Genomic DNA, 22,091 nt, shown 5'->3' with positions numbered 1-22,091 from the left:
TAACATTTGAACATTTTTAGGTTTTGTCTTACAGGACAATGCTTTTCTAAGTATTTTGGGCCTTTTAGTGTAAAATAATAACGCAATTTTGAAAAGTAGCACCAAAAGGTCTTTCCGTGGCATCATACCTCTACTACCATGTTTGACCATAGTGTTAGGGTTTGTTTTTCTTATGCTTTTTCAGAAATTTTATGCATAAGGCAGATAGATTTTGTTTTAGTCTCATCCACGTTTGTTTTGTCCCCTACAAGGCTAGAAGCTAGAAGAACCTTAACTTCTTAAGCCTTCATTGCAAAAGTTTCTTTTTGAATTTGTGAAAGCGTGCATGACTAAAAGATGCCCTTTTAACAGAATCCCTCACTTAAGCTGTGGAGGTCTTCACCTCCTCAAGTTACCACAGGATTGACTGCTTAATGCTCCTCTTGTCTGGACAGTAGATTTAGGTGGGCAGTCGTTTATCAATAGGTTAGAAGTTGTGCCATACTCGTTTCGATTGTAATGACAGATTTGAACAATAAATATTCAAAGTCTCGGTTGCACAGACAAATTCTTTTTAATTTTCCCTGCTACATTACACCTTGTTTAATGTTTGCTGACTAATGTTCTCTATGAAGCCTCTGTGGTCTTTTTAGCTTAGCTAGATTTATGTTGAAATTAAATTGCACACAGTCACAGACTCTTGTTTACTTATTACATGGTTGCTTGAAGTAGTTCATTGCAGTCGATTATATTTAGGGCTGCCAGTGTAAAGAGGAACAAAAATAAATGAAAAAAACATAAATCGTCTTCCCTTTCTGCAAAGTGCAAGGCTTCTCTTAGTTATCTATATTAAAGCAGTGCTAAAGAACTTTCAGTTTAGGTCGATTTCAGCTTCCCCAAGTGGACAAAAGCTGTATTGTTTGCCTGAAGGAAGACCTCATTTCCCATGAGAACCAGCGTGGTAGAGACCATAACGTGTTAAGACCTGATCTCTTGGTCGCCTGTAGTTAGATTGAACAACATTTCTGTTTCCAGGGGCAGCGTGAAAGCCGAAAAGCAATGAGGTAGAGAATCTAACTGTGGTGAAACAATGTCAGTTTAACTTTGGCTTTGTACTGTAGTCCTGCACCACCGCCCCCACCTCATCCAACTCGTTAGCAACTAATGTGCTGAAGAGTTTAGAGCCTTGAATCAAATTAATATAATGACGGAGGGCCGCTGGATGTAATTTTGAACAGGGAGAGCTGGGAATTTTTTTTATTTTTTATTTTTTTGGACAAAAGACCTATGAGCCCATAGGCCAATTTAAGTTAAAACAAAAAATAAATAAATGGATTGAGATTCACTTTTTTATTGTCATATAACTTCAGTGCAAGCAACCAGGGTCTGTAACACACAGACATCAATAATCACATTAATCATTAATCAGTTCTCAGGTGACTATATGCACTATTAATTAAACTTCACAATGAAAAAAAATTCCGTGCAGGAAATTTGAAACTGGATGTTGGCTGGAATGGCCTGTCTAATCCAATCTAGGTTGTCTGCTGAGACTGTGCCTGCCGTTGTTCCTGCCATCAGAGGCGGTTAGACAGTCTCCTCACTCCGGCTGCTCTCCGTTGAGGTACTAGTGTTCTTTATCAGTGGTGATGGTTTTAAAAAAAAATCCGAAATGCGTTTCTGTCATTAGACTATGACGTTTCTCAATTCACAAGAACACATGTACAGACTCGTGTCCTCACCAAGTATGTTCTTGAGAAGAACACAGAAAAATATGGTCTCGGGGAGAACGGGAGCACGCAGCATAAATATGGGTCAATTGGAACAGAAGTGTACTTGTGATGTCACCACACGCTCCGCTCTTCTGGAGCTACATTTCATCTTGTGTAATTAATAGTCTCTAGATAATAATACATTCTTATTTTTTTCATTTAGTGGGGGATTAATAATTAACGAGGTCAGATAAACACAAATCAAATTAATATTTTGCCAAATAAAACAAAAAAATCACCATCAAAGCCAGCGGTACTTAACACACGGATATGCCAAGAGAGGGCTGCTGCAAACGGGCTGTGGTTAGCCCTGGCTGTGTTTAGCCTTGGAGGTCCGCTGGTTGCCACAGTTATGAAAATTACAAATTATAAAAATACTTTATGAAGGTTGAAAAGTTACTTATTATTGGTTTGAGTCCAGATAAAGAAGGCTCTATTTTGTGGAAAAGTTTGGCTGATTTGAATTATTTGACAATGGGACTGTATGGTTTTATGATCAATGAAGTTTTAATCAATAATGTTTATAGTCAATATCTTCAGTAATCTTGCAGTTTGTTTTAATGCAGAAACAATAAAATCTTGCCGCTACATGTTAGATGTCATTTTAATAGGATGTGTTATATGCTTGTCTGTCTAAGTATAATAGACTGGTAGCACTCTGGAGACCTTTACGTTCCTGATTCGTCCTCCTCTATCCTTTACTATGTGACTCATTTATCCGCAGAGCTGCCCTTGAGGCAGCAAGGCATTAGGCAGGTGGTTAACACAGGAGAAAAAAGCCCTTTCAATGTCATGTCACTGTGTCATAAAGTATGGCACAGCCGGTGACCGGGCCATCTTCTCCAAGAAATAAATACACCGCCATCTTCCTTTTCAGAGTGTAATGGTCTGGATATTACATCTCCTATGGGACATTACGATCCACAGATAATAAATCCACCCTACATTATGTGTGTTTGTTTGTGTATTTCAGTGTGTATGTAACCATCCTAACAAGTGCTGAATGTGGAGGTATACATTGTTGAACGTGTGCCATCTAGCTTGTTTGCTACTTTCTGTGATGGGTATTTTTGTGCAACACATGAGGCAATTTGTCCCCAAGAGAGAAAACCATCCACCATCTCTACACTTCGTCAGCTGGAAGCAGTAAGACAGCCGTAAATCTCAATTACTTAACCCCCCCTTCCATTTCAAGTTCCTACCCCTTCCTTTCATTAGCCTGTTGCCACAGGACCTAAATGACTGATTTCTGTTCCAAGGCTTACCATTGGCTTCAGGTTGAGTCTGAGAGGGTACTGCCACGTAGGACTCCTCCCCTTTGTCTGAACTCATGGGGGGCTCCTTCCGCCCCAGGGGACCATCTGCTGCCTCAGGCAGGGCCGAGGTGGGAAGTGAAAGGGTGTGGTGATGATGATGGTGGTGGCCTGCCGGACACAGCACAGGTTAACTCATGCTCAGAGCAGACAAGACCAAGGTCTAGTGCACACTGGCACAGACAGGCCAGCTGGGTTGTTTTGTCTCTCTCTCCCTCTCTCTCTCACACACACACACACGCACATCCACACACCCTTCTACAGACACCACATAAACTCACACATCCAGTCCCAAGCTTTGTAAACATAAACTCAGACAGCTGCAGGGCTGTGGGGTTTAACAAGGTGCTTCCATTGTGACCCTTTGTTGCTCATTAGCAATTACATATGTGTTTCTAAGGATTGACACGTTTCATCGTCCTGACATTTCCTACGTCTTTATCCCCCCTCTGTTCTGATTGACATGTCAGATCTCCGCTGGGCCTGTCACATGATAATTTCTTCACTGTAACAACAGGGTGCCTCTCTTTCATATGTAGGACAAAAGGCAAACTTTCTCCCCACCAGTCCTGTTGAGGATTCTGCCTGTAACTCCTCTTCAACTACAAAGGGGGCTTTACTCTGAACAGTTTTTTCTCTGCCATTTTGTGTGCATGCTTTTTTTCATTTAAAGTTTTTGATTAAATTTGTGGCACAGTACATTTCATCTTTTTTGTTGGGAAAGAAAAGTTGGAGAAAAAGAAAATGTGCAGACCAAGAAAACTGATCTCAAACTTGCAGAGTACATTATAAATCCGAAACCTTATAAAGCCGCCATACTGCTTAAAATGATATTTTTCCCTCGTGTTGAGATTTTTGTGAAAAGCCAAAACAACCTATCTAAATATCTGGACTAATACATGCTTTTTCAAAGTCTATTCCAAATACAAATGTAAATGGTCCTAGAAATACACCGTGATGTACGTACAGTAGACTGGCTTAGGTTAGGGGTGTCCAATTTCAGTCATCAAGGACCATTTTCCTTCGTGTCTCTGCTCCCGTATAGCTGATTCATGTACCAAAATAAACTCTTTACATGTTATAAACTTCCAAAGCAGCCTGAAACTTCAATATTAATTTGCTTCAGATTTTTTGTTGAACATGCAAGGCACCTGCACTTTACAGTAGGACCAACATTGGACAGCGAGGATTTAGATCAAAACATATTGTTTTTTTAAAATGGCCTAATTAAAGCACATTGGCAATCTGTGGCAAACAATGCTGAAAACAATGAGCAAAGATTTCATTATCTGGTGTAGATGTGTAAAGCATCTGAAACTGCAATTAGAACAAATAGTGGTTTTACAAAGCATTTCACCAGAGGGGTTGAAGACAAATGCACACCACGCATTTTAAATCTTACTTTAGAAAACAGTAGCTAAAAAATTGATTTCTCAACATTTTATACTATGCGTCTGTCTTTTACATAAAACCATGTAAGTAAAAAATGTGATAAAGTTCTAGGGATATAAACACCACTTTAAAAGGCTCTCTTAGCTATTCCCTTTTCCTGCAGGTGATGAATCACGCATATCTCTCTCCTGTTGATATTCAAACATATTTCACGCAGTCAGTTTCCCTCCATCCGCCTTTCTAACACTTCTCATTGTATTTCATGAGCAGAATTTATGCATAAGCTTTGTCTGACTCTTTTTTTTTAACCGTCACAATCACATTACCATCCCACATGGTTACAGTTAAGCCACCCTTCACACTTTGCTGAAGCTATATATGGTATATAGCATAATCTATTTAAGCTACTTGGTAAAGAGGGAAAAAAAGAGTGCCTCCCTCAATTAAGAGCAGAGACACTTTTATCTACATCGGCTCGGTTACTGCTTTTGACAAGCCTTCTCTATAGAGGAGGTGACAGCATAGGAGTGTGTGTTTGTTTGAGGGTGTGCATGTTCAATGTGTGTTTATGCTGTTAAGTAAGGGAGGCTACACCAGGATGCTGCACATAACAGAACCCCCCAGCAACACCCACCTTCACAGGACACCACTCAAGGCCTCCTCCTCCTCTGTGTGGCGTGGCAATCATTAAAATGATTTATTTAACTATTGGCCCAAGGCTGAAAGATTAGTGTGACAGGCCTATTTTATAATTCATATCGCCACCAACAGGAGAAGTGCAATCCAGGCAGATGACACACATATATTGAGCCCAGACACTCTGTGCTCCTTCCGAGATCAGTAGCGGTTGGGGAAAAAAAAGGTTGTCTTGTCTCAAGTTAAAAAAAGATGAGATTTTAGCGGCTGAAATAATTTATCTTAAAATCCATATCAACCACCAACAGATAGGATGAGGGTTTCAGGAAATGGCTGAGACTGCGTCTGGACCCCCCAAACTAAGTGTGAGTGTGTGCTTGTGCCTCAAAAAACACATCTAAGCCTCTGGGAGCATATTGCACAGTATGAGGGGGTGCACACCAACAAAGATGCTTTTTGGATGACCCTGGATCTCCAAAAAGAAGGAGAATCACAGTGGGAGTACAGCCACAGGGGGGTGAGTGAGAGGGCTTGTTGGAGAGACTTCAAAATATCTATTCTCGTCATTCTGCAAGGATAAGACCGTTTTGATCTGGCAGCTGCGAGGCACTATGTTTGTAATAGTCTGTTTGAGAGAGTGGAGAGGGATTCACAAAATAAAGCTAATTTGTCCTCTGATTTGTTAAAACTAATCTTACAAATTACATGTGGTTTTATATCACATGATATCAGGGGTCTACACATTTTCATGATGAAATTCAAAAATTTTCTTGAATCTATAGTTAAAGGTTAGACTTTAAATATAGAGTGCGTATAAACCAAATATGTTAATAGAATGGATGTATNATGGATGGATGGATGGATGGATGGATGGATGGATGGATGGATGGATGGATGGATGGATGGATGGATGGATGGATGGATGCATGGATGGATGCATGGATGGATGGATGGATGGATGGATGGATGCATGGATGGATGGATGGATGGATGGATGGATGGATGGATGGATGGATGGATGGATGGATGGAGAACATTAGACAGCAAATGTAGTTAGAACAAATAATAAGTTTCTGAAGCAGTGTAGGAACCCTGTTATATTGTGATAGATTAGGAGAGCACACATATTTAACCCACATCAATTGCCATCGTCATATCACCCACATTAAATGACCATGTAATCCTTCTCCTGATTGGTCATGCATGCACTGCCGCAGAAATAAGTCATTGAGTGTACCTTGGGGCTTTTGGCTCAAGAGCGGCTGACTATTCCCAGATTGGCATCCAGAGTGTGAAAAAAAAAAAAAAAAACGAACTAAAATACCATAGACTCATTTGACAATTTTTCTTTTGTAGATCACAAAATAACTTGGCATGGTGTAAGGACCTCTGCTTTTCTCTTCAATTTTTGGTGGCCTTTTTGGACTATTCCAATTTTGGTTTACTGGGACAATTGCGGTTAAAAATTGAAAAATTTACTCACAAACTGAGCTTTTGAAGCAATGACTTTTGCATTTTAAATAGCATAACAAATGCTATAAATACTGGTATAATGAAATTGAAAATTCAAAAGTTTTATTTCCTTAAAAGATATTTAGTTTGTTGTAGGCCAATTTTCATTTATATAATAATAAATATACTATATATCATAATTCAGGCACTATAAAGAACCAATCTTTTGCCAAACTGGCTCGTAGCTCATATAGCATTAATGGCCCTAAAACACAAGGCTACTGTATGTGGTGTGACTGACAACTGGCACCGGCTCTCTCTATCTAAAAATGTCTAGAGCTCACAGTGAGGAGCTCTCCCACAATCAAAGCCTTTAACCACTGACAACCAGATCCATCCAATTAACAAAGCAAAGGTCATGGCTAATCAATGGAGCACCACAAGGGAAGGAGGAGGATGAAGCTACAAGAACACGCTTAGGGGAGAAGGTTTAATAAACTAAAGTAATCAGACCTAAAGGAGAATGATTGTGATCTCCTCTATCTTTATTCTATACACCACAAGGAGCTACATGAGTAGAGTGTGAAAGTGACCGACTTTCATTACCTTCATAGCCAGAAGGGATGTCTATCAAAAAGAAAGGAATAAAATCAATTCAGTTAAAACCTGGAGTCATTAATGACCTGCCTTTACGCATGTGGGAGGAGTTTTAATTTGCTTGAGAGGGGATGAATGACCAGGCTGATGAAGAGGTGTGGCTCAAGTTAAAGATTAAAGGGGAAAAGGATGGGGCTTCAAACTTTAATCTGATTGCCTGTGAGGTGCATGAGGAACACTTACCATTCAGTGCCACAAATGTATCTGCAAAGAAAAAGAAGGGAAATGAAAGGAAAGCTGTTATTGTGGGCAATAAAGGGGGCTTATATGCCTAAACATGATGGAAAGCCATGACTTTTAAAGTAATTTGGAATGGGCTGGCAGCTCAATATTCTCTTTTCGTCCGATCAAAGGGCATTAATCAGGCCTCTATGGCTGATGAGGGTACAATGCTTTGGGTTAGACTATAAACACTCCAATGAAAGGAGAGAATTATAGCCTTTATTTACTCTGTAATTTACTGATCTGTTTCAATGTCAAATAGGGTTTGAAGTTTGAAGAGAATATTAAGAAGGGGAATCACATTTGCAAGTCTTTACAGTTACAGTGCTTTAGACCTGAAAGGATCAAATGTACTGTTGTGAAGTTTTAGGAATCAAAGCTAGCTTTCAAGAGTTGAGGCTGGCTTTGAATAAACTAACTCTGTACTCCAAGAAATGGGCCCTGTGACATTTCACTTGTACATACTCAGCGTGCTGTCAAGTTGTTTGTGTTTTTGAGGAAATTCTCAATAAATAACCCCGTTTTCACCCAATTGGACACGACATGCTATTGACCAAGGGGACCAGAGAAACAGTGGGGAAAGGACACAAGAAGATGAGAGCTGCAAGGGACAGATGGATGGAAGAGGCTTGAAAGAGAGAATTGTAAGGCAGGAACAGACGGAAGAGGAAAAAGGTGACGGTACCAAAGGAGGAAACAACGGGTTGAGAGGTGGGGGGGAGCAGAGTTACTAGAGAAAAGAGGAGGAGTGGTGTTGGTGAGGGAGTTATGGAAAAGTGGAGGAAAGATAAGAGTGAAGAGGGTTTGCTTACTTTGGCAGTCTCCCAGGCCATCTGTGTTACCATGCTCCACGTCCTGCTCGAAGGCTGATCTGCGGGGAACAGAGACATCACGGTCAGCGGTGGAAAACAGGGCAGGCCATGCACACAGGCTTGCCACACCTAACACAGCCATGGGAAAGCTCAAACAGAAACACCATCAGAGATAGCATACGCTGGAAACACAGTTTAAACTACAGAGAGTCCTATGCAACACTGAAAAACAAAGAACACCTGGCAAGCACCCCAGAGACCTGAATCAGTGATAATACAGACAGCAAACAGGAAAGTAAATGGCTAGAAGAAAAGCTGTTGCAAGGATTGTTGAAAATAGTCATGCTTTATGTATTATGCTGGTAGGTCTTCACAGCTACTTTAATATATCTCATGGCAGTGGTTTTCATGCTTTTCTGTGTTGCAACTGCATGTTAGAAAACAGAAGATACCAGAAGAAAATGTACTTCATGGTGCACAATTATTTCTTTATTCCAAGGGAACAATTTATCCTATTGAGGCAAAAGCTTGAGTGAAAACAGAGATCAGATTAAATCATTAATTTTCTCAAACCTTGGCAGATCAGAGACCCTTCCATAATATGTATTAGATAATGTCAGTGGTTGGTTCACATTATTCTAGAGGAGGTCAGCTCCTTTTACACTCCTTTGCATTGTTATATCTACAATGCAAACCAAATATAAAAATTATACCTGGAAGATTAGCACTGGGACTTAGAACTGAGGCCATGTAGAAAAAGGGGTAGGAAAATACAGGGTAGGTGATATACTATTCTAAGAGCTGGGTCTTCAAAATCAAATCAGTGAATTTATTTGCAGTATTGCCATGCTAGTTTACAATTCCAGTCATCTTGAGGCACTTGACAGATTCAAGATCAAATCAGACAGATCGGTTTGAAATATTGGTATCTAAGGACACTCGACAGATTGCATTCACTGCTGCCAACCTAGAGACTTTGTCACTTTATTCTGTATTTTTTTAGGCCCTCTTGCAAATTATTTTTTTTAAAGTGACTAGTAACTAATTAGGCAACTTTTTCTTCTGATGTAAAAGACTTTGGGAAAAACAACTGAAAGCACTAATGACTCTAGTTACTCCCCTAAGCGAGCAGCAGGTGCTACTGTGAGTCCCTCCCCCTCTAAAAGCATATATGGTCAGTTTCAGCAGACACTATTCAGGCAAACCCTACCTGCAGACAGAGTAGAAAGGAGGCTGGCTCCAGTCTGTTTACCCACTGGAAATGAGATACACATGTGCAAAGCAGCAGCTCATCCTGCCATGAATTACAAAGTGGGATGTAAATATAATGTAAATATGATTTTATTTATGTGATTTCTTGTTCATTTTCTCTGAAACTGTTTCACTAAATCTCTGTATTTGATTCGCACACAACCACAGTCACTTATTAAACTCATCAGCTTCTATAACTTTGTGTTTGTTACTTTTGATACTATAAATACATTTATTTATGTAGTTTGAGTTCAGGCAGAGCATTGATAAATATTTTAAATGATTAAATTCAAGTGTAGTTTTAAACATAATTAGATTGTCTTAAATGAATTTCTGCTGCTCTTAACTTTGATATTCTTCTCTCCTACAACCTGGATCAAAGCATGACCAAATATGCAAATCAGGTCATTAGTCATCTAGTGACTTCTAGCAATGTTTAGGACAGCCAACATTGACATTCCTTACTGAGAAGTCGATTGTATGGAGTAAACGACACTATGCAAGTGACCAGGAGAAGCAAATTCTGCAAACCAGTAAGTCAATGCAATCAGCTGGATTTCCTTAGATAGAAAACGTTCACCAATCTGGCATTTGGATTTGATTCAATTGTCTAGCTAAAGTGCCTTGAGATTATGTGTGTTATGAATAGGGACTATATAGATAAATTGAACTGAATTTACTAATAAAAAAAGCACAAACTGTTCTCTATTTCACATTAGAACAATACATGGTTTATGATTCAAATAGCTAGCGAATAAATGTGTTAATTTTATATTTTTCACTATTTATACTCTGTTAAATTGGGCTGTTCTGCTGCCTTTATTATCAACACCAGTCAAATAAAAAGGAGAGCAATTTATATTTTTTTATGTTTCTTTTTTTTTTTTTCTTTAGTCCTTTACATTGTGCAATGTTTTCCCATGTATGCACCATCTGACTTTATCTAGCCTCAAAAGTAATGTGATTGTGTAGCTACGATCACATGAGGTGAGAGCAGAGCAGTGGGGGGTAACCATGCTTAAGGGCCATCATATGACACAGAGTGAGAAATCTTGGGTTATGTTATTTTCTGTTGCAGTCCACACTGAGCCCTGTTTTCTCCCTGAAAGACCACCAAGCAAGCTGTAAGGAGATCAATGTAACAGAGCGTACCAACTGTCAACCAAAATCACAGTCACGCATGATATTTTTTTATGGCCCATCTCAACTCTTTCCCCTGCACTCCCCCTCCGTCCTCTGTCCATCCACCCATCTCTCATCTTCCCCACCCTCCAGTGGTCTCAATCATAGCATAAACTGAGATTTTCCCTTGTGTGGAAAAATACAGACCTCACAAGCTCAGGTAATTTTTTAAGACCTAAAGCGTTCTATCATCTCTAAGACAGCCAAAGCCACTACACTGGTATTGGTACAATGCCAGAAGATGCAACGATGTTTTGTGTGCATGTAAAAATATTTTGATCCATTAAAAACAACAATAGCAAAATAATATCAAAGAAAGCAAACTTCTACAGAGGCGGGTATAAATAAATGCAGATGAACAGCAGACAATCTTTATAAAGATAAAATAAATATTTCATAAAAAAGAAAATATCATGAGATGTATCATGTTCAATTCCTGTTTTGACTTGATAAATCTTTTTAACCTCTCAAAACCCACCAGGTTTCTGGTGCACCATTTCCAAGCGTTTACAACTAACAACTCAGAACGCATGAAAATTGCACCGGTAAAATTTTTACCAATATAGACATGTTAGACATCGTTGGAAACCCATTATATTATATTATATTATATTATATTATATTATATTATATTATATTATATTATATTATATTATATTATATTATATTATATTNTATTATATTATATTATATTATATTATATTATATTATATTATATTATATTATATTATATTATATTATATAATTATATTATATTATTTGTTAAAGCTTATAGTTAGAGTGGCTCAGGTTATCCTGAACTATCTCTATAGTTATGCTGCTATAGGCTTTCATAGTCTCGTCTGTTCCTGTTTGGCTGTGACACCACCCTGGAGAGAAATACCATCTGTGCCGCTGCCATCAACACCTTTGTTTATAGATGTTCAAGATCAGCCTGTTTTTCAGTGTAGTCCTGTTTCTCTGACTGTGACTTGCTGGATGTGCTCTATTCATCCTCTGACATGATAGCTGGCTCAGAGCTCATCTGCCTGCCTGTGTGTTTACAGTTTGCTTTTGTATCTCTGCTTCATTCTCTATGTCTGCCTCTGTCTCCTTGAACCCCAGTCGGCCTTGGCAGATGGCTGCTCAAACTGAGCCTGGTTCTGCTGGAGGTTTCTTCCTGTTAAAAGGGAGTTTTTCCTCTCCACTGTCACTACAAGCATACTTAGTGTGAGGGATTGCATTTGAGTCAATGAGTCGATGCAATCAACTGGTTTTCCTTAGATAGAAGACATACATATTGGACTGTATGATCTGGTGAACTATAAAGTGCCTTGAGATTATGTGTTGTGAATTGGCGCAATACAAATAAACTGAATTGAATCAAAGGAGCCAGGAACAAGATATGGGGAGGCTGCATCTCCTTGCAAAATGTATTTTTATCAAAATAAATTGCACATGTAATTAAGTGCCTCTTTTTTGAAAAATGTGAAGATGAAGCCAATACTATTTGGCAAAGGGCAACATCTTTGTAGGTTTTGTTAGAGTTACCATGCCCTTTCAATTATAAGGTGATGGATTGAGCAGCAGTGTAAGATGTTTTAAGCTATTGTTTGTAACTTAATAGTGCTTTAAACATATCTACGACTTCAACATGGTCTTCATGATGTTCTTGTTTAATAACATTCTCTGAAAAAGCTTTCCAAAAACAGTTTTATTAAATAAAGAGCTACATATCGAAGTCATAGAGTTGCATTGCATTTAAGGATAATAGAGTAAAGATGTCTGATTTACATGCAGGCTACTATCATTTTTAACACTTTTCAAGCATGCAGTAAGAATCAAACCATTTAATCAGGAACATTGAATTGTCATGTTCACAATTTGTTCCTTTCTTACATAAAAATCTTTTTAAAGATCCAGCACTAGACATTAAGAGTGGCATTCTTGCTTCATATCTGAAGATTCAGTTAATCTGTTTATCTGATTTTTTTTATGCTTAAATGTTAACACAAAGCTGAGACAGAATTTTAAAACTTGCTGAGTGCCGATAAAGTCAAAGCATGTCTGGTATCTGACAAAAACCCATATAGACATCAACACTTAATCCTGCTCTGGCTTGAAATGCTGTGCATTTCTGACAGTTTTTTGTCATGGTTTCCAGTATTCGTTTATGTTAAGATTACCGACTGTGGTGAGATAAACATTAAACGGTTCAAATCCAACTGGATTAAAGATTAATTAACTATAAGCATTTCTTTTATAGATGTCGTATCTGGGCTTTAGTTGGCACATATAAAGAATAAATGTATGAACCCCGAGTTAAGGAGGTCAAACCCATAGTGGTTTAATTCCTGAATGAGCAATGCAGTGTTAGAATGCAACACTACAGACAGTCCGTTTAGGGTTAAGAGCCCCCTGCAACCGTACAGTGTAATACATATTTAAATCACACAGGAGATGCGCTCCACAAAGCTGGAGGGAACCAAGAATGCTGTTTAATATTTATCACCTGGCATAATTTAAGATTATTATGCTAGATGAGAGGTTTGTGTAGAGGGGACATGGTTGGTGGAAATGTGGGTCAAGCAGAGTGGTTTTAATTATTTATAATAGAGTTTAATAACTGGAAAGCAGCAAAAATACTATACATACAGTAAGACTTAAATATGTTGCTTGGTCCCCTAAAACTGTCGTTTACCTTTTTTGATTACATTTTTCACTTCACTGGGTTACAAACCAACATATGGTTTCATGTTATCTGAGTGTTTTTATCAGATAGGTTGATTACAGCAACACAACCTTGTAGCTACTTTATAATGTACTGACAATTCAGAGTCAGGTGCAATTATATGCATGAGAAAAAGGGGTGACCAGGGACCATATTGTAAGACTACAGCACAAGCTGTTTGCAGGCAGTAGGTATAAGAGGCATAACTACACATGGGAAAGCTGGCACGCTAGCATTGGGGCCAGATGGAAGAAGTAAAGGAGGGGAGGCTTGAAAGAGAAGAAGAGTGTGCTGGAGGAATATAGAGGAATAAAAATAGATACACAGGCAGGATTGGACAAAGGAAGGTAAGGCAAGAATCTTGGATGTGAAAAAAAATTCAGACCTCTTCCCATCTCAGTCCAAATCATAATCTATTAGAATAAATCATTTTTCCTCCTATCTTGAAATTATTGCTCTAAATAAAGTTTCTGTGCAACTAGATTGCCTGGTAGTGAATAACAAAAACATTTAAAATTTTCAATTAAAAAGCCTTTACATGTTTTTTTGTGGCTTTAAGATCATTACAGCCTTAGTTCTTATGAGCAGGCTTGACCTGTTTGCCATTCCTCTGTGCAGGTGATAGGGATCTGGCTTGTAAAGCACCGTCTTTCTGGCGCTCTCTCTTTCTCGCTCACTGGCTGGCTCCACTCTCTCCACGTTTCCCTAACGGATATGCTCTTGCTCTCCTGTTGCTCTGCAACTGGGATGTTTATTTCATCATGCATATTTGAGTTTTTTTTTTCCCTCGACTTTAAATCGCTTATACATGGTTTTGTTTTTCTATGCTTTACCTTCATTAAATGTTATGCACCTTTACTTGTCACTTGGTCTCCCTTTATTTCCTGCCACACTGAGCCAGTAGAAGCATATTAAGGGCTTTTCTGGGATCCAGGAAACTAATTTATACAAAACTATGTGTAAACAATGTAAGGTAAAAAACAAAAACAAAAAATAAGGGACAAACTCAAATGTGCATAATGAAGACAAGGCTAAGCAGCATATATATATATATATATATATATATATATATATATATATATATATATATATATATATATATATATATATATATCTTCTGCCACATTCCCATCAGCTGTGCAGAAGAGGAGCTCATAAGGCCTAGGACTGGAACAAGGACAAACTTAGAATTCAACAACCATAACTTGTGCAATATATACAACATTAAAATCTGAACTGAAATAATAGTCATTTTAAAAATGGCAGCAGCTCTCTGCTCCTTTTTCAGCTTTACTGTGCAAACTTCATAGAGACTAATGTTGTCACACCTTCTGTATCTTCACTTACATGTAAACACAGCAACAGGAAACGCTATTACAGATCACTGAAACCATGCTTTTAATACTTATTGGAAGCACAGGAAAAAGAATAATCCCAACATCTTTGTTTTGTGTTTTGTTTCATCTTGTGACCATAGAAGTAATGTGATCTCTTAATACCCTAGTTTTGGATCTTTCCAGTAAAGTGGAAAATCTGTCAAAATAGTAAAGGAATAATGGCCCAATGGGAAGAGTCTGTAGGCTTATACATGTTCTGTGTTCATGAGGCCTGGTAGCATGCAAGACCAGTTGGTTTAAAGGAGAGAAATCAAACTCATTCAATGTCAAAAAGCCAGTAGGGCACTGGCTCCTTTTTATGACTTCATCTATGAGATGTTTTTTCCCACCACAGACCTTCACACGCTGTTTGTTCATGAAAGTATAATCTGGCTCTGTGTCATAACTACAGCCACAAAATTATAGCTGCTGAGGCCATCAAACTTTCCCCGGCACTGTACCCAACCCCAAGCTTTGAGCAAATAACACTTTCCTTCCATTCATCTCTGCAACAGCCCCGCCACTACAGGCTGCTGCATTTACACACTGTGAAATTGAACAAATAGACAGGGGAATGGCATATATTACCAAAGAAGTGGAATCTGAATAGTTGCAGAGGTTTGATGTATTGAAATTAAGTGTTTAGAATAAAGCATTGATACCTATAAATGTCAGATGATGTTTAAATGCAGAGAAGGATGTTAGATGTATTTGCAAGAATTTCTGAATGCTTAAAGAAACACTTTATAACCTTTAGCCACTCCAGGTTTAGTCCCTGTTGAAAGCAACTAGCAACACTACACTGTCACAGTTGTTTTTTGTTTTTGTTTTTTTTTGTTTTTTTAGAAAGGCATATTTGGGTATGTGCCAAGTACTGCATTTTAACCTTAAAAATCATTTAAATAGATATTAAATTAAGATAATACTTGAGTCAAATGTTAAGCAGACTTGACCCAAGAAAGGCCAAACCTTTCCCTACCAAGGGATTTTTATGTGTCAGTAGCGGACTTTAAATCATAGACCAGAATAATCACATTGAGGGTTCCTCAAGGCTCCATTCTGGGGCCCCTCCTATTCAATATCTACAGGCTCTCCTTGGCTCAGATTATAGCAGACAACAAGATTAATTAACACAACTATGCAGATGACTCACAGCTTCACATCACGATGTCACCAGGTGACTATGAACCCATCAGAGGGTTGGCTAGATGCTTAGAACATATCAATATGTGGATGCACCATCATTTTCTCCAACTGAATAAAAACAAAACTGACGTAATAACTTTCGGAAGAGATCCAAAGTTAGTAAGTCAACCATTTATCACCTGAAGAACATTTTCAGGATTAAAGGACTAATGTCCAAGCAGGATATAGAAAAACTTATTTATGCATTGATCTTTAGTACAACTGATTACTGCAACAGTGGAGAAGAACATGGAGAATCAGCATTTACATAGTTCTCGATGCTCTACTTATCTGGAACAAACTCCCAGAAGACTGTAAAATATGTATTTCTTAGATAATTTGTATTAATGATTCAGTAAATTTTAAATAATGGTTAAACATAATAGTCTGCATTGGTCACCCAGTAGTATTTGGATGCTTGAATTTCTCGAGTGGGATCAATATAGTTTTATATCCCACTATCAAAACCACTTTGCATTTATAATTTTGCACCTCTTTTTACTTACTTGGTTTTAGCAGTCACCTGTCGGCAGGCATCTTCTGACACCCAACCACAGTACGGGTCCCTGGAGGCTATACAGGACCTAAAAACAGCCACAGAATTTATCAATATTGTTGAATACTTTATGAACTGGAATTAAGCAAAGATTGTTCAATAAACCACAGCAGGGACTGTAATTTAATGTGCGAAATTCCAACATACTTCTTGCATCGTCCATGCCTTTCACAGCGAGACAGCGGCACTTTGACCACACAGGAGGTGAAAGCCACCCACAGAGCGCTGCTCTTGCTGTCTATCTGCATGCCGATGATACGCTTGTCTTCCACACCATCTATACTGCACCTGAAATGAGGGAAGAGTCTTTACTTTACATTGTTCTAAAATGCAATTGACCAAAGGAAGGTCAGGGCAACACATCACAATTAGGTGGAGGTTTAAGAGTTAGTTTCAAGAACAAAATACACAGATTAAGAAGAAGCAGACGGACTAAGCGTGGGCTCAGCAAGAAAAAGGATAATGCTAGCTGAGGTCAGGAGCAGGGTGGGAGATAAAAGAGATAAGAAAAAGGGTGATACGGATATAACCGATAAACAGACAGATGGGCACTGTGAGCAGTCAGCAGCACTTAAGTGTAAAATCCACAAACAGTAACTCAACCCCCTCCACACGCAACCACTCCTCCACCCCAGTTAGTCTACTTTGTCTCCACAGCCACGCAGGAGCACATTCTAATCCCTCTGGGGTGTGTCGAGCATCCTTCTATCCTGTCTTTCCCTTCATCCTGCCATCCCGCTTCCAGGATTTAATCTCCTGTTCACAGAGCTCTAGTCCTGCATTATCGCTAACAATTAGGGCTTAGAATCCATCTACACTGGGTAATGCACAACAATCGGGCCTATGCTGATCCAGCCGGCCAAGCAGGGAGGCAAAGTCACTTACTGTACGCGACTGAAGCCAGATGGCCAGCAGCCGGTGAATGCTCTGCTGCAGCCAACAAGAGATAGGGTGGAAACAGAAAGAAAGCTACTTGGAAAAGGTGGGAAGGGAGGAGCTTGATGGATTTCCATCTAAATATACTGCAAAATGATTCATGCTGTTTAAACTTTTTCACCCACAATACAACCTCAAAGTGCAAACTGCAAACAGCCCCTTAGCCAAGCTCTAACTTTCCATTTTCTCGTTTTTTGGGTTTCATGACTGTTTTTTCTCTCCTGTGTCCATGCTGCCATTTTACCCCACTCTCATCTATTACCTCTCAACCAAATATTTGCTCTGGCAGGACTGTACTGCATCAGATTATTTTTTTTCTGCGGCACAAAAGCACTCTGCTCGTAGTCCTGAGCAAAGTTCAGGGTTAAACAGCCTCATCTATAGAACCCAATCCTACAAAGATGTGATAAATTAGTGAGAGATCCGATGTTGGCTCCGAAGACAAACGCAGCCCTCAGCCTGAGCGTGTATGTGTGTGTTTCCTTCAATCAGCCGGCGTTTTGGAAAGAGCTCAGCTCTGCTGTGGTTGGGAACCACACTCCAATGCTATCCAGAGCTTTAGTGTCTGTGTCTTTAATTTAGAAGCTGTGGTTGGGCAAAGTGTAACTTGATAAAACTCCTTTAAATGATAGAGTAGCCATCTGGGTGACTGGCTTCACTTCAGAGCTTGGGTCGGGGGAACTGGCGGGTAGCGGTGGAGCTGGTGGGTTGGCTTACTTGATCGATGCTAGAATCGCAGAATGAAACACTTCTGAATCACTTAACACACACATGCAGATTAGGTAAAAAAGCTGGCCTTCCTCTGTTTGTGGCAACAGTATCCATGTGTTCCCTCTATTAGACACACATGCTCACATAATTACGTACTTGTCAGGGTTGTAGACGTTGAGCTCCTCAAGGAAAAGGCTGTCGTTGAGGAAGCCTTTGTTCATTTTGGCCAGGAATTTCAGGATAATGCCCTTTTCAGATCCCAGAAACACTACCGTGTGGTTCCTGTTGGGGCCCGCCTCGTTGTCCACCACAATCCGGGTCAAACGATACCTGGAAGTAGGATTACCAAGTAAAGTAAATCAGCCATGCAGCTCAATTGTTAGTGCAACTTTTAAACAATCATCAAGCCGACATATAACAGTTTTTGGAAGGACAATTAATGGTGACGCACACTGAGTAAATGTTGTGAAGTAAGGTCCAGAGAATAACAACAGAGGCAATCGTTTAATCACTTAATGGGCTTTCCATTGTGTATATCAAGTGTCTAAATACGACAACGAAGCACTGGGGGTTTGCTACCTTGTTAATTAAATGATACTTTACATTCATAAGACGGGGATAATACTTGTAGTAGGTAAGAGGGAGAATAAAAAAGACATCAGAGTATCTTAAGCATCCACCAAAAAGCACACATGTATTTTCTCACAATTAAAGATTGTGCTACATGCAAACTTCACTTTCTGTAAAACTTTTAACAAAGCAGCAAAAATAGATTTCGGTTCCCTAAATGCATGTCAGACAGTTTCAGTCTGTTGCTAAAGCAGGTGATTGAGTGAAAATTCTAAAATCTTGTGTCACATTTATTTGCACTCTGTGTTTTCAAGTTCAGAGGTCACTAAAGTTATACAGCAACACTGAGATTACTTAAAGATTAGTTGGTACCTTATTATCTGCCTCCGACGTGGATGCTCCAGCTATAAGATTAGATTTGTTATAGCAATAGGTGCAACTTTTAAAGGCACCTGTCATTATAACAAAGAAATAGATGGCCTTGTAATTATATTACTGAGTTGAACTTGGCTTTTTCTTGCTTTTGATTATTGTTGGACAGCCTTGCTCTTAGGCCCTGTGCACATCAAATAGTCGAATAAAATAGGAGGGTTTTATTTTGGTTTCTTTTAACACTATGTGATGTTTTTATTACAATCCCCATAAGAGAAGCACAAGTAGAAGCTTTAAACTATTGGGATTAAGACTGTAGAACTAGTTGCATTACGTTGTTGAAGCTCAAAAACATGCAAAGGCTTACGGTGCAATTGCTAAGTCATTCTGGCTACCCCACAAAGACAGTTACAGTAGTAGCCATTCAAAATTCCCCCACTTTCCTTGATGGTCCCTTGGCTGGTCCCCTACAATTCCTTTTTAAACATTAAAATTTGTTCTAAAGTATTCTGTCATGATGATTTGTGGACATTAAGATCTAAAGAGAAGCATTATCTCCTTGTCAGACCCTGTAATTCAATTAAAGGGTAAGAGTAAAGAAATATGAAAGAGGGGTCACTCCAGTGGCTGGAAGTTGGAGGGGATTTCGCCAGGAGTTGGAGTGAAGTGGGCTGCCATTCGGCTGGCGTTTAACTTGTAAGGGCCATTTCGAATGGCTGCTACTGCACACGCTGAAACCTGTTTTCTATTGATGCGGTTTCTGAGAGAAAACAAACTGTTGTGGGTTCCACAGTCAGAAAAACACAAAAACTTGTCAGCAAAAAGCATGTGCACATGGCCCTATAGGTAACGAGGTTTTATGGGTCTTGATGAAATGGCACAGAGGGTTCTGGAATGAGAGAAAATAAAATGATAATTGCCTACACTAATTAACCAAACTCAACTGAATTAGAAAGATCTTTTGACATATTTATTTATTGGTTCGCCAGGGGAAAATACCCCTACCTGAATTAATTGTCTATGACTAAGGTTGGGATTTGGCCTAACTGTTATTTCAAACCCTTTGTTGCATCTCCTATGCATTCTGTTTGACACTTAGGTTAAGGACTTGTTGCCAATAGGATGTTAGGATGATTCAAGATGGAAGCTTCAAAAAACAGCTTAAAGCTTTAGGGGTTAATAGAAGCAGATTGGATTTAAAGATTACCGATGAAAGCTTATCCGGAAATCTAGGAAGTCCACTATTACTGCCATTAACGTTGACTGAGTGATCCTTATGTAAAACAGGTTTAAAGGTAAAAGAAATGTGTCTAAAGAGAACAATTTGAAGATGATGTTAAAGATTACTTTTAAAACCACATTGATACTGTTTCCTACTATGGCTGAAAAAAATGAATCGCGTTAACCGTTATTAATCAATTTTTGAAATAATCGTCAACTATTTTAGTAGTCGATTAATCGTTAACTGGAGTATAGAGAGTGTAAAATATGCATTTAGCTGACAGAGCAACCCACTTGGAGCAGTAATTATAAAAAAAAATTAAAAGACTTATAAAAATGTTGCATTTAAGATAAATAGAAAACTTTTTTGTCAATCCATATGCTCTATCCAGAACTCCTTAAGGGGAAACATTTATTTTCACCTGATTTAATTTTTGTAAAAAAAAATTCTTTAAGGAACACTTTGCTATCGGATTATTAATCGATTAATCTAAAATATAATCAATAGATTAATCAATTTGCAAAATAATTAATAATTGCAGCTCTATACCCTGCCTTTGCTTGTTTAAAATTTCACCTGAAATTCTCAGTGATCACAGCTTCACCCACTCCACAGTACCAAAAGTTTTAATTACACTTTGAGTCATGCTAGGACACTTTCAGTCTTAGCATGAGCGCCAAAGAGTGTGAAATTGGGATTTCAGCTTGAGAAATAAAAAAGTCTCAGTATTTAAGGCAATGTCTGTCTTCTTTATTTAGATCCAGATGACAGAAATCTCAGTGAATATAATTCTCTGGTGTGTATGCTCCTTCTTAAAGTGACTGATTGTGTCCTACTAGCTCAGCAGTACGCACACTGTCATGGCAAAACAAACAAAAAACACAAAAAAACAAAAAAAAACAAAAAACCTTTTTCCGTATTGAGGAAGAAGCCAGTACTTGATATGCCAGTGTCCTCTCTGGGGTGTGACAAGGATCAAATCCTATTACGGTTTTCATTTTCAGTTGACTTCAGCTGAAAAATATTAATCCATGATAAAACCCCAAAAGGCGTTTTTATATCCACTCCACATGCCGTTGTGATACTTTTCAGGCTTAAGAAATTCTTTCAACAAATGACTCGAAAGTAAACGGGCATGTTTTAGTGATAAAGATGATATTTGAAAAAGGCTAATAAGCCTTTTGATGCTAAGCTGTGCATTTTGTCTAACAGAGACGACAGAAGACCCCAGAGGTCTTGCTTTTAAATCTACAAAGAAATCTTCAAGCAACATTTTGTCAAAATGTCATGGATCTATCAGGGTGAACAAATTCTAAATCCAGAGCCGCTGCAAGAAATATTTAAATCTCAACCATTTAGGAGGCATCAAATGATTAGACCTAACCTGCCATTAGGGATATGATTTAGCACCTGAGTCCAACTTCAATGTCTGCAAGGATTGTTTTATCACTGAACTCTTTCCATATTGAGATGGAGGTCAGGGCTCCATGTGAGCACCACTGAATGGATTGAAACCCCAGTACGGTCTTTGCTGGGCAACAAGAACAATCTGCCATCATTATTAGGGGTGGAGAGCAGACTCCAGTACACCAGTCTGCATGAGTTTTAACAACATAAAACTGTGACATAGCTTTGATTTTTAATTTCAGTGAGAATAATAAGAAATTCTAGGCTTAAAAATTTGTGAAAAGAGCAATGAACTCTTTATGCTTGCTATCTTTTGTCTTCCAGGGTTCTTAGACAAGTCGGAAAAAACCTGTAATGTAATTTCCAGCTTTTCCTTGT

At 38.6% G+C, this 22,091-nt stretch overlaps 1 protein-coding gene across 2 annotated transcripts in view; it reads right to left on the bottom strand.

Moving 5' to 3' along the window:
• The window catches only part of sema6a (sema domain, transmembrane domain (TM), and cytoplasmic domain, (semaphorin) 6A), a 147,587-nt gene that overhangs the window by 20,867 nt on the left and 104,629 nt on the right, over positions 1 to 22,091 (bottom strand). Inside the window, exons 13-18 of one of the 2 annotated variants that reach the window (XM_015377135.1) lie at positions 18,299 to 18,472; positions 16,643 to 16,783; positions 16,446 to 16,523; positions 8,236 to 8,294; positions 7,385 to 7,405; positions 3,017 to 3,175 (exon numbers count right to left, since the gene is read on the bottom strand). In XM_015377135.1, the coding sequence (XP_015232621.1) occupies positions 3,017 to 3,175; positions 7,385 to 7,405; positions 8,236 to 8,294; positions 16,446 to 16,523; positions 16,643 to 16,783; positions 18,299 to 18,472 (632 nt within the window). The remainder of the gene's footprint in view (positions 1 to 3,016; positions 3,176 to 7,384; positions 7,406 to 8,235; positions 8,295 to 16,445; positions 16,524 to 16,642; positions 16,784 to 18,298; positions 18,473 to 22,091) is intronic. The other variant, XM_015377137.1, reaches the window with a different exon arrangement.

This window comes from Cyprinodon variegatus, unplaced genomic scaffold, assembly GCF_000732505.1.
Source record: "Cyprinodon variegatus isolate N-32 unplaced genomic scaffold, C_variegatus-1.0 Scaffold147, whole genome shotgun sequence".
Lineage (NCBI taxonomy): Eukaryota > Metazoa > Chordata > Actinopteri > Cyprinodontiformes > Cyprinodontidae > Cyprinodon > Cyprinodon variegatus.
The sequence above is the reverse complement of the archived record's forward strand: the minus strand, read 5'-3'. Positions and strand labels throughout refer to the sequence as shown.